The sequence below is a fragment of the Hakea prostrata genome, chromosome 1 (genome assembly GCF_041222555.1).
Source record: "Hakea prostrata isolate BN-2017 chromosome 1, UWA_Hpros_2, whole genome shotgun sequence".
Classification (NCBI taxonomy): Eukaryota; Viridiplantae; Streptophyta; class Magnoliopsida; order Proteales; family Proteaceae; genus Hakea; species Hakea prostrata.
In genome coordinates, this window is record NC_142600.1 from 22,143,754 (window position 1) to 22,155,806 (window position 12,053).

General features: G+C 34.2%; 1 protein-coding gene across 1 annotated transcript in view; it reads left to right on the forward strand.

Annotated features, from left to right (window-relative positions):
* The first annotated feature begins 3,899 nt into the window (after nt 1-3,899).
* TTN8 (Structural maintenance of chromosomes (SMC) family protein) overlaps nt 3,900-12,053 on the forward strand; it is a 72,877-nt gene continuing 64,723 nt past the window's right edge. The window contains exons 1-2 of the mRNA XM_089135699.1: nt 3,900-4,665; nt 8,100-8,336. Coding sequence (XP_088991825.1) covers nt 4,228-4,665; nt 8,100-8,336 — 675 coding nt within the window. The 5' untranslated portion in view covers nt 3,900-4,227. The remainder of the gene's footprint in view (nt 4,666-8,099; nt 8,337-12,053) is intronic.

A 12,053-nucleotide genomic window follows, 5' to 3' on the forward strand; every position in this document is an offset into this window, starting at 1 on the left:
AACAAAGCCGATAGTAATTTTTTATTGTCAAATAAGGTAGTACTTTTAGATAGTAATTTTCATTCAAAAAATAAAAAGTCATTTAATGTTATAGAAATTCCACCCACCTTATAGAGATCAATAACTCAAATAGTAAGTAGTAACATAGAAACTGCAAGCTCATTTCTTAGGCTCCACTAGATAGTCCTTAAACAAATCTTCAAACCAATAGCCCCTTTAATTTAAAACTTGTGCTATAATTGACTGTCTTGAAATTGGGTTCTTATTTCATGAGAATGTTAATTTTTTCTCCTTCTATGAATCCATCCCTTTTTTGAGTTGATATGCAAAAGAAATACCTCTTAATGAATATAATCATACTTAGTCAACATTCTCATACTTGATAATATATATTAATTTAAACAAACTTTGCACATTCAATTGGACATTCATACTTAATTATTCTAATTGTCCCGTATAAATAGTATAATGAATATTTGATATTTGAATTCATGCTAAATTTTACTAATATTCTATACCAACTACTTAGTAGTACTATGATGATTCAAACAATATTGAATGTAAAACTATAAAACAATATATAACGGGTTGCGGTTTGGGTTTGGGTTGGTGCAGGCTTTGCCATCCTCAGCCTAAATACAGCCTAAACACAACCTATTTAGGTTTGGTTCGGGACGGTTAGGACTATAATGGACGGTTTTAACGATTCGAATTGCAAATTGACATTCCTAATTGAGAGACGGAAAGATTGAAAAAATAATAAAGGCACGCTTAGTAATGAGCTATAGAAATGTTGTCAGTGTTCTATCATTCTCATAACACATAAAAATGATAAATGCATTTGGCAGATTGAATTGTTCTATTGTTCCCGATAAACGAACCGTTCAATTTTCACGACTTTTTACAAAACATTGATTCTCAATATGAAAAAGTAACTCTCGTTGAAAATGGAAATGGATTACATTAACTTAAATTTTATTTATACATGATTCAAACTCCTCCCCGCTTTCACAAAAAAACAAGTAAAAAATAATAATAATAATAATAATTACTAATGTCCCCACATACTTACCTTAATTACTACTTTATCATCTGTAAAATTTTAAATTATTAATCTAACCTTCAAATTTGTTTGAAATTACTGATGCTTATTATTGTTAAGCTCTGTTAGTTAGTTGATGACGTGACATTTTTGCCTTTTTAAGAAACTTCAAAATAACCCTAAAGTTTGTTACTAGTTATTCATCTCATCCAAATTGGACTATTGAAATCCAAAATGATAATAATATAGAGGCAAAATTAGTATGTCACGTAGTTTTTCTATATGAGAGTAATTTTGTCTTTTAAAACTTTTAATTATAATAATAAATGGCAAAATGGTCATTATATATCCAAACTTAATAGCCTCTTAACACAATTAGAAGTGGGGAAGGGGTAATAGTAATTTCATGATGAACTGAGTTTTATTAGTAATAAAAGTATAATAAGGGGGTAACAATAATTATATTTTTTTGGTTTTTTTATTTTAAATATTAAAGTATGATTTAGTATACCACACTTAAAAAATAATAATAATTTTGGACTTATTTTATATATGTATTGATGGCATCTTGTATCATAAAAACCATTATCAATAACATAAATCACTAAATGCCAGTTTGTTGTGAGTTTTACTAAAGATCAAAATTTGTGCTCAAAGCACAATCTCTTCATGAAAATGTTAGAAAGTAATTCTAAGAAATAATGCCGTTCTTAGTAAAGACCGTTACTAAATGCACGATAATGAAATAAATGAGTATTCAAACAATTGAGAGAAGCAAGGAATAAGAAATTATCTTTGGGTAATTTTCATCTGGACCCCCTGAGGTTTGATCTATGTCATTTTTAGTCCAAAAAAATTAAGACTTTGCAATTGCCTCCCCTGTACTATGAAAAAAGTCAATTTAAGGACAAATTATCACTTCTATGACGAATTTGCCCTTATTCTATTTTCTTTTAATTTAAAATTTTTATATTTACATTTTAAGGAGTTAAAGTTTATTAAATTTACAAAATCAAACCCTCTTTCATTAACCGATTCCCAAATCCCTAGTTCTACGAATTCTAAATTCTTATTTGCTACTCACATTTAAATTCATTTTACCCACTTATTTTACCAATAATTTTCTGATTTTCCATCTCCATCGCTTCTGTCATAGGAGCCAAATTCAGAGAGAAGAGAGAAGAGAGAGAGAACGGGCCAGCGAGAGAAGAGTCGCTAGTGAGAGAAGGGGCTTGGGAATAAACTCAGAGAGAGAACGGACCAACGAGAGAAGAGTGGCTAGTGAGAGAAGGGGCTTGAGAATAAAGAAAAAGTAAACTGTTTTCGTTTAAAAAAAAAAAATAATAAACAGATTCGACTTCTTCTCCTCCACTATCTTATTTCTTTTGTGTTTTTGGTTTTTAGATACTTGTAAAACTTGAAAAAAAAAAAAAAAAAAAAAAAGAAGAAAAAAAACAGGTACGCAAGAAACAGATTCCACTTCTTCTCCTCCACTATCTTATTTCTTTTGTGTTTTTGGTTTTTAGATACTCGTGAAACCCTAGATTTTGGTTTTGAATTTCTTTGTTCCTTGTGTTCTTTTAATATGTGAAGCCCTAGCAGGGATTTGCAGGGATTTGTTGTTGATTGTTTTTTCTTTTTGGTTTGTAGGGTTTAACTTTTTAGGAAAATAAGGATTTAGAATTGGTAAAACCAGGAATTTGGAAATCAGATAATGGAGGGTCTTATTTTGTAAATTAATAAACTTTAACCCTTTAAAATGTAAAAATTAAAAAAAGGGCAAATTCGTCATAGATGTGATAGTTTGTCATTAAATTGACTTTTTCTATAGTACAGGGGAGGTAGATGCAAAGTCTCAATTTTTTTGTACTGAAAATGACCTAGGCCAAACGTCAGGGGGTCCAGATGAAAATTACCCATTATCTTTTTATGATTTGTTCTATAAATTAAAAACTAAAATAGAATAAAATTAATAATATGTGAAAAAGAAAATAAGAATTTATATATATATATTAATCGAATAATAAAATAAAATATGTGAAATAGAATAAAGCATACAATATTCTAAGTAAACCATTTTGCCTCCAAAGAGATTATGGTATTAGAATTGGGTGAATACTAGTTTGTGTTTATTATTTATAAGTAAACCATTTGCCTCCAAAGAGATTATTGTATTAGAATTGGGTAGATACCAGTATGTGTTTATTATTATGAGACCATTAGAAGATAAAATTTTTCTATAACGAGAAAAAAATAGAATTGTTATAAATAATATTTATTTATGGATGTCAATTACCCTAAAAGAGATTGGTTTATAATTAAAGATCTCAACTACTTCAAGATGCAATATTGGTGAATATTACAACCATTTCATTACACAATGTTGGCAATCAATATTTATATTATATGCACTTTATATCTTTGGTGGCAATCTATCATTCTATATCAAGATTATCTCATTGTGTATGAGAATCATATATTATATTTATTTGTAGACTTTGATGATATTACCATATCAGAGAAGATGATAATTCCATTATAAATATGTAATGACTAACTCAATAGAAGTGCTGAATTGATAATAATAGAATAAATTTGTTTTTTTTTTCCCCAAAAAAAACTGAATTTTATTAAGAAATACACGCCTCCGTAATGAATTTCCTTTCGATAGGATAAGACAATTAGCTATAATAGAAGATAACTTTTACAAGAAGATTGCAATAACAGATATACATACATTTAATAATTATAATAAACTTCAAAAGAGAAAAAAAAAAAAAAAAACACCCCGATAAACAAACTATCAAAACTGCTACATATACACATTAATATTATTATAATATATACAATGATTTGAACCGGTAAGTCCAGAATTCAGATGATACGTTCTTCCTGGAGTTATTCCCGCCACTTCTGATCTCCTTTCTTTCTTGCCCAAAATTTACTTCCACTAGCTCTCTCGTTTCTATATCTTCGTATTCCAAGCTAGTCGCCGTAACCCCTCCCTCCAGGAGAATCCGTAATTAGAACGCTTGTTGACAGGAGTTCAAACAGAGTTAGGTTTAAGAGAGAAAATTTTCCGAAACCCTAGGTACGGTATCGGTTTTCTTTAGGGACGATTGCTGCTGAATTCATCTCATAGTTCTCAGAAACTCTACCAGAGGTCAAGGTAGGGTTTCGCAAAGATGCCGTCCCTACTTTCACCAGGGAAAATAGTCCGTCTGGAGCTGGAGAATTTTAAGTCTTACAAAGGTCACCAAGTCATCGGTCCGTTCTATGATTTCACTGCAATTATTGGCCCCAATGGCGCTGGAAAATCCAATCTAATGGACGCCATTAGCTTCGTACTTGGTGTGAGGTCGGTGCAGTTGCGAGGTGCCCAGTTGAAGGATCTTATATACGCATTCGATGACAAGGAGAAGGAGCAGAAAGGAAGAAAGGCATTTGTTAGACTTGTTTATCAACTTGGAAACGGTTCAGAGATTCATTTTACGCGGACGATCACTTCTTCTGGTACGAGTGAGTATAGGCTCGACGGGAAGGTTGTGACCTGGGATGAATATAACAGTAAACTGAAGTCGCTAGGCATTCTTGTCAAGGCCCGAAACTTCCTTGTTTTTCAGGTTAGTACCAATACATCATTTATCTTCTAGTTCGCACATTTGAAAATTATTGCCTCGTCTTTATGTTGTGTGGGGACGGGTGTTGGTGCAGCCTCATTTCAAATGCTTCATGGCTAACATAATTTGATCCAGTTAATGGATGTTGATTCCAATTTATATCTCCATTTAAAGGGAGAATGCGTGCGTATTATTTTTAATGCAAATGTCGTTACTGTTACATACGTACCTAAGCAAACAACTGAAGTGAAGAATCTGTTGCTGACTAGTGACTATAGGCCATTTTTTGGTGTTTTAGTTTTTGGGGTTGGGTGAAGGGGGTTAAAGAGCCTTAGGCTGCGTTTGTTTGCTGGAATAAAGGTGGGGTGGGAAAAAAGGGTTGGGAAAATTCTTGAAAAATGTGTAAATTTATTACTTTTTCTTTAAATCCAAAATGGTAGAGTGTTGGTTGCTTGGGGTGGGAAAGTGGGACCGGAAGTTCAACCCCACCCCAGCATTAAACCCCACATATAGTGGGATTTTGTGGGAAAGTTGGGAAAAGTAAAAAGTGGGACCCACCCCATCACTTTTCCACAAAACCCTTTCCTTTCCTTTTCTTCTCCCTCACCCCACTACATGTAGGACCCACATGTTTTTTTTTCCCACCCCTTTTTTCCCACCCCACCTTTGCAAACAAACGCAGCCTTAGGAGTTAGATCTATAGCAGAAAATCAATTTTATGGCACCATAAGGATGAAAATACCATTGACTTTGTGTTGGATGTTCTTATTAGTGCTAATGAGAGGACCTGCTTGTGTAAGAGTTTGAGCCCAATATGAATCAAACCCGAGTATTTATACCCGACCCCAACTGCAACCCGACTGGGCTCAACATTGCAATTATGACAATATTGGGAACTGCTTGTGTACAAGCAATGGTTTAATGCCCAATACAGGTGTTAACCCTAGATGGGGATGGACTGAGACAATATGGATTGAGTCCCAAGCTAACTGACTGATTTGATGATGCAAGGACATATGTTGGTATAGATTATGTTTTCTCAGGCTATTGTAACTTAAAAAAATAATGTTTTGTTGCATTGAGAGTCTATTAGTAGTAAATTTTTATTTACTCAGTGTGAGGTTGAGGTGCTAATATTATAGCATCTTCTCTTGTTTATGCCTTTTGGCTTTAATAAGCATTTGATGTGAAAAATATTTTTTATTCTCATGTCTTGTTTGATTGTCTAAAGATGGACATAAAAGAAAAGAAAAGAAAAAGTAATGTAGACTGGAAAAGAAAAGAGAGGAATTGAAATGAAAGAAAGTAAATTTATATTGTTTTAGTTAACATAAGAATGGAAAACAAAATATAATCCATTGTTGTCAAGGTGGCAAGGCGACCAAAGCGGTTGGGGCAAAATTTTTCAATGCAACTACTTTTGAACTGATAAGTTTTTCTATTATAAGCTAAACAAACATTTAAGAATCCCATTCATAAAAAAAAAAAAATTGAAAAATCATAATTATGAAAGATTATCCCAAAAACACACACACACACACAAACGTAAGTTCATCTCATCAAACATTGTAACATATTAATTTGATATGTCTGTTTTTTTACCGCTTTTTTGTTGAACACGATAAATTAATATATCATATTATTTTGATTTCAAAACGTTCTCCATGTAATTATTCATTCAATTCCTGAATCCGAAATGAATAATTGTTAAATTTATATATGGCTTTGTAGAATAATATTGGGCGTAAAAAAAAAATTCAAGAAAAAATATTATACACAATGTCAAAGAAGTGATTGCTATAGCGCCTTTGGCAGTAATACGGTGCACAAGGCGGCAAACCGGTAGTGCTTAGGCAATAAAGTGGCCGAAAATCTACACTTCAAAAAAGCAGTTGTAAATAAAGTAGTTAAAAAACTGCCTTGCTGCCTAGGCAGACGCTTTGACAACGGTGATATAACCCAAGATATAGGAAGGATTTTAGAGAGCGTAATTTTCTAACTTTGAAGCTCACCAAATTTGTTATGTATCTTTTAGTAGATAGGGATAGAAGAATTTACAAATCCTAATGCAATTCCAAATTTTGAATGTGTTCTATTCATCTCCAGGCTCTAGCCAATCAAATGCATAGAAAATTTCACAGCATAACTAAGTGCAGATTTAATTTTTCAATTAGTTGGATTGTGATGATTGAATATCCATTGCAAAGAAGCTACATATCTGAGATGATGAACAAGAAAGTAATAATACACCATCAAGTTGACCTTGTTACATGGTTGTTAAGGCGGCAAGGCGATTGGGGATCCGTCTAGATGATTAGGTGACAAAGAGGCTACCAAAGCGGTTGGGTCAAAATTTTTCAATACAAGTACTTTCTATAATAATCTAACAAATATTCATTAGTCACATTCATAAAAAAAAAGTATTCAAGATTCATAATTTTGAAAAATTATTCATAAAAAGAACACAAACATAAGTTCAGCTCATCAAACCATGTTTGTCAAAGTGTTCGCCTAGGCATTTATTGATTCATTGATTCTCGATGTTGAGTATGGCTCATGCTTCACATGTTGTTGTTGACGGGCACGGGACAACCCCTAGAGCAAAAAATAGGTCCTATGTCACTTTGGGCCTTGGAGTTCCTTTGCAGTTTGGACGTCAATTTAGTGGTTCAAAACAAGGCGGTTGAAAAACCATTTTGCTGCCTAGGCAGCCGCCTAGGGGCGGACACTTTGACAACCATGCTTCATTATCACATAATTGTAGGTTATTTTTCTCAGAAAAAGATGAAGAACAAGGAATTAGGGCACCTAATAAATTGACTCAATTACTAAAAAATACACCTCAGTTTATTTAAAACTATTTAAACTGTACCATTTGCAATTGATTCCCTGAAGGAACTCAAGGGACTACTGAACCCTACTACCAATAATGTTCTAAAATTTAAAAATACCATTTATTGCCTGAAGAAGACTTGTTACAAACAAAATGAGAACCTAAACCACATAAATAACATATTGGCCCCACTGTTTTGATGTCTAAGAATCCATTTGGGTCCCTTTCTTTTGTGCATAGATTTAGAATGGAAGACCTATGTTATATTATATGTGATCCATGCTTGAGCTACACCAACTGATCAGTATATGGTTACGGTGATGCAAAAGAAAAACTCCTCTAACCAATTACTATATGATGATTATCCTTTTTGCCTAGTCAGCCTTGCCTTGCAGGGGTAAGGCTGTGTAGATTATGACCCTGCTATGGTGACCTTCTGCATTGGGTATGTCCTTTTTTGGTATATTTATTTTATCTTTTCCTTAAAAACATTTTCCAGTAGATGTTGAAATATTTAGGTTTTCTTACCATGCTAATTATGCCACAAGTTATTAGGATTGGATTACTTGACTGTTGAATCTTATACATTAACTTCTTTTTGTAGGGTGATGTGGAGTCAATTGCCTCTAAAAATCCAAAGGAACTCACTGCACTTCTTGAGCAGATCTCTGGGTCGGATGATCTTAGGAGAGACTATGAGGACTTGGAAGAACAAAAAGCCAGGGCTGAAGAAAATTCAGCACTTGTTTATCAGAGGAAGAAGACAGTAGTCATGGAAAGAAAACAAAAGAAAGAACAGAAGGAAGAGGCAGAAAAGCATATTCGCTTGCAAGAAGAATTGGTATGCATTTTGGGTTCTGCTTCTGTTGACTCTTTTTTGTTGCCCAGAATTATAGCAGGCTGTACCTGAACTCAGGTTGGCTTTGGCAGCTTTGGAAGCTTACTCTATTATCATCTTCACATCATTTTGAGCAATTTTTTCATAAAGATCAAATGAAGCTGTATAAAACTGGGAAGAGTTGAATATGAAAGATGTTAGAAAACAAGCTTTAAATAATCAGAACAGCAATTGAACTTGAACAGAGAAAAGAGAGAAGAAGAAGAAGAGAAGAGAGATGAAGAACCAGTAGAAGAGGCCTGTGATTCTTGTTTGAAGAGTCTAGAATCATAGAGCCCTTTTATTTATAGCTTCTAATGAATCTAATACAACTTAAGAGACAAGTAATTGTCCTCTAGAAAAAAGGAAACAAAAAATTACAGCTTTAGTAACTTCTTAGCTCCTAAAATAGAAAGTTATGAAAATAGAAACTACCACCAAAATAGAAACTATGCTTTTTAGAAACTACCAAAACTTATGTAGAAAGACTCCTACATTAGAAATAGAAACTACGCAGTTTTTACTGTTCACGTGAATAGTAAAATAGTCCAGACTTGCATATACTTCAACAAAAGTAATGTGTGCAAAGTCTTCCTCAACTAAACCTCTACTTGTTTCCTACCAAATAAAAGGGCCAATACTCAGTGGTGGTCCTTTCTTTGTGGAACCCGGGGGGGGTTTGCATTGAAGACTTGGAGTTGTCCCAAACTTGCATTTGTTGCACAAATGGCTGTCCTGAAGACTTGAACCTGGGCATTTGCACTGACAGCTTTACCCTTTAACTATTGCTCCAAGTGATGACCCTTAGGCCTTGGCCTTTTTTCCAAACATGAGTGATTCTAAAAATTTTTGCGTGGTCCTCTTAGTGAGACCTAAACTATTGTTGGGTCCCCTTAGTGCAAAAAATTCCATCTAGGTCCCAAACCGTTAACCTTATTCAAATTTCAAATCTGGAAGGACTGAAATACCCCCAACATGTTTAATAAATATGATACGACTAAAATAACTCGATACCCTATTGTTATAAACCATATAGGTGGGTGAAGGGATCCTCCTTCACCCATGTTCTTCCTCACCCTGCCGGAACTGCTGCCAGGAACCACCTCACAAAAGAGAGAAGAAAAAAGAACAACCGCCCCACCCTGCAGGAAATCACCCACCACAAAAAATGCAGAAATTGGAAGGTGGGTTCATAGAGGGATGAGAGGAGTGAGAGCGAACCTACTTCAGCATTGGGAATGGAGGACACATGCATTTCCATCATCTAAGATCAAATTGATAGAAATGGATGGTATCAGAAATTGATAAGATAAAACTCTGTCCTCGCTTCTTCATTCCCTGGAGCTGCAGTCTACAGATACAAATGTTCCTGATAAATCATGATTTCCCCCCTCCTTGGGGTGTATCGTCCACGCTCAACAATGGGTAACCTGCAGGCATCCGTGCCCAAGAATTCTATATATTCTCTCACTTCATGATGATTTAGGTTCTGCCATTCAAGTTTATCTCTTGTATTCACTTTGGCACCAATATGTTTTGCTCTCTTATCTTTTGATTTAAGTCTTAAGAGTCAAACATGATTGATCTTGATAGGAATCTCATGGAATAAATCTTGGTTTCTTTCAATAAACGGAATCCTTTTCTGGTAAGCGATCACCACTATTTCACCAGTCACCTCACTAGATGCACCACCCCATGAATTCAATATCCCCAGTATGATAAAGAGTACGATTTCTGCCATGCATTTATTATTTCAAAAATAACATAAATGCATTTCTTTTTCAGTATAAATGAATAGAGGAAGAGGTGGTGCTCCAGCTATAGCAGTTTCCATATATATATATATATATACATCTTTATCCCAGATCGCATAAGTCCCCCACCCTGGTCTCGCATTGTTCCTATGCCTGAGCCCTGCAAAAAAAAGAATTATAAATGCTTAGAACATTCTAGTTTATCGTTTATTTCAATAATACAGTGAGGGAACAACATTCTGCATTTACATTGCATGCTCACTGATGAAATGATCCGAAGAACACAGTACAAACAATACTCTCGGGACTTTAGCTCTCTGTTTGGAGGAGTTTGATTGATCTGTCTATTGTGTTTCTGTTGTTGTTTTTGTCATCTAATCTTATTGACCCAGTGGTTCTGTTTTAGGTTTTAAATCTTGGTCTTATCTTGTAGAATCTTCTCTCTAATGACGTTCAATGTTCCTGATCTTTGTTTTCTTTGCTCATTTGGCTGGATCCTTTAATTTTTTTTCTTTGGGGGAATTAGATGATTGTTGTGCTTTTCCGGTGGATTATTGTGTCTTTGTTCCTTTATCTCAAGATTTGAAGTGTTTTCTGGCCAAAAAAAAAGATATGAAGTGTTTCTTTAATTCTTTGGGGGAATGTGAAACCATGTGGAAAATGTAATTTTGTTATGCTGACCTAATTTCTCTTTTACATGCCATGGAAGAAAGTTTTTGAGTCGGTAGGATACATTCAAATTTCCATGGTGGTGGTTATTTTTTTCTTTTCTTTGGTGAGGTGGTTTCAGGCAGTCTGGTTTCCGGCGGTGGTTCTTGCAAGGTGAAGGGAGTCCCCCTTCACCCAACTAGATGGTTGATAACAATAGGATGTTGGGGTATTTTTGTCATATCATAATTATTAAACAAATTTGGGGTATTTTAGACCTTCCATATTAGACGTAATTTTTTGCACCTAGGGGACCTAACAATAGTTTAGGTACTAAGAAGACCCACGCATAAATTTTTCAAACTTTTAAAACCTCTGAGTTACTATCAGATTAAATGGAGGATGTGATTGAAATTCTTTGTCTTGTTGGGAGGGTAGTTGGTGAAACTTTGAGCTGACACTAGTCATGATATGAGTAGACAAGTTCTATTATCCCACGGATAATATGACAAACAGTGAAGTAAGACATGTAATTATTTAAATTCTAAAGGGCAATTATTTGTGTTGTTCCACACATGCTCATATGTTTGTTTCACTTGAAAAGGAACTATCCAGAGAAGAAGCTTCATCGTTTGAAACTTGAGATGCTTCATCTGATGAAAAGTCAATCATTACTTTGACAGAATTGTGCTTCATAACAAACTTTTTGAATCATGGGATAGTAATTAGTAATCGTTGGAACTTCATTCTTTTTTTTTTTTTGTTGATTTAAGGTTGTTACATTTGCTAATGTTAGATTGTTATCTGTGTTCGTTTAATGATTGGCTAAATCATATTTTTGCTCTAGGAGAGATAGCTTTAACTCTTTAAGTGGGAACTCTAGGCGAACCATCTTTTCTTATGCTTATTCATTTTCGAGGTCTTCTCTAGAATTTGTTGTGTCCTTTTTTAGCATTTCCTATAACTCTGTTCTATTTTTCTTGTTCTTTCTCTATTATAATATTGTGTTCCAGAAAACCAGCCATCCTGGACATTAACTTCTCTTGGTCCTCTCTGCTGACTTCTTCTGCCTTTCCAAGCTCCTGAAGTCTTAACCTATTATTTAGATTATGACTGTTGTTCAACCACCTGAAAATTGTCCTAGGGACTATCTACATCAAATATATAGAACTTTAGAAGATCCAAGCAACAGTGTCAATTATCTTGTTAATTACTAGGACATTTATACTGGCAAACCTCTACATATTTGAACCCCAATGAAGCCCTAAGTGTGAGCTGG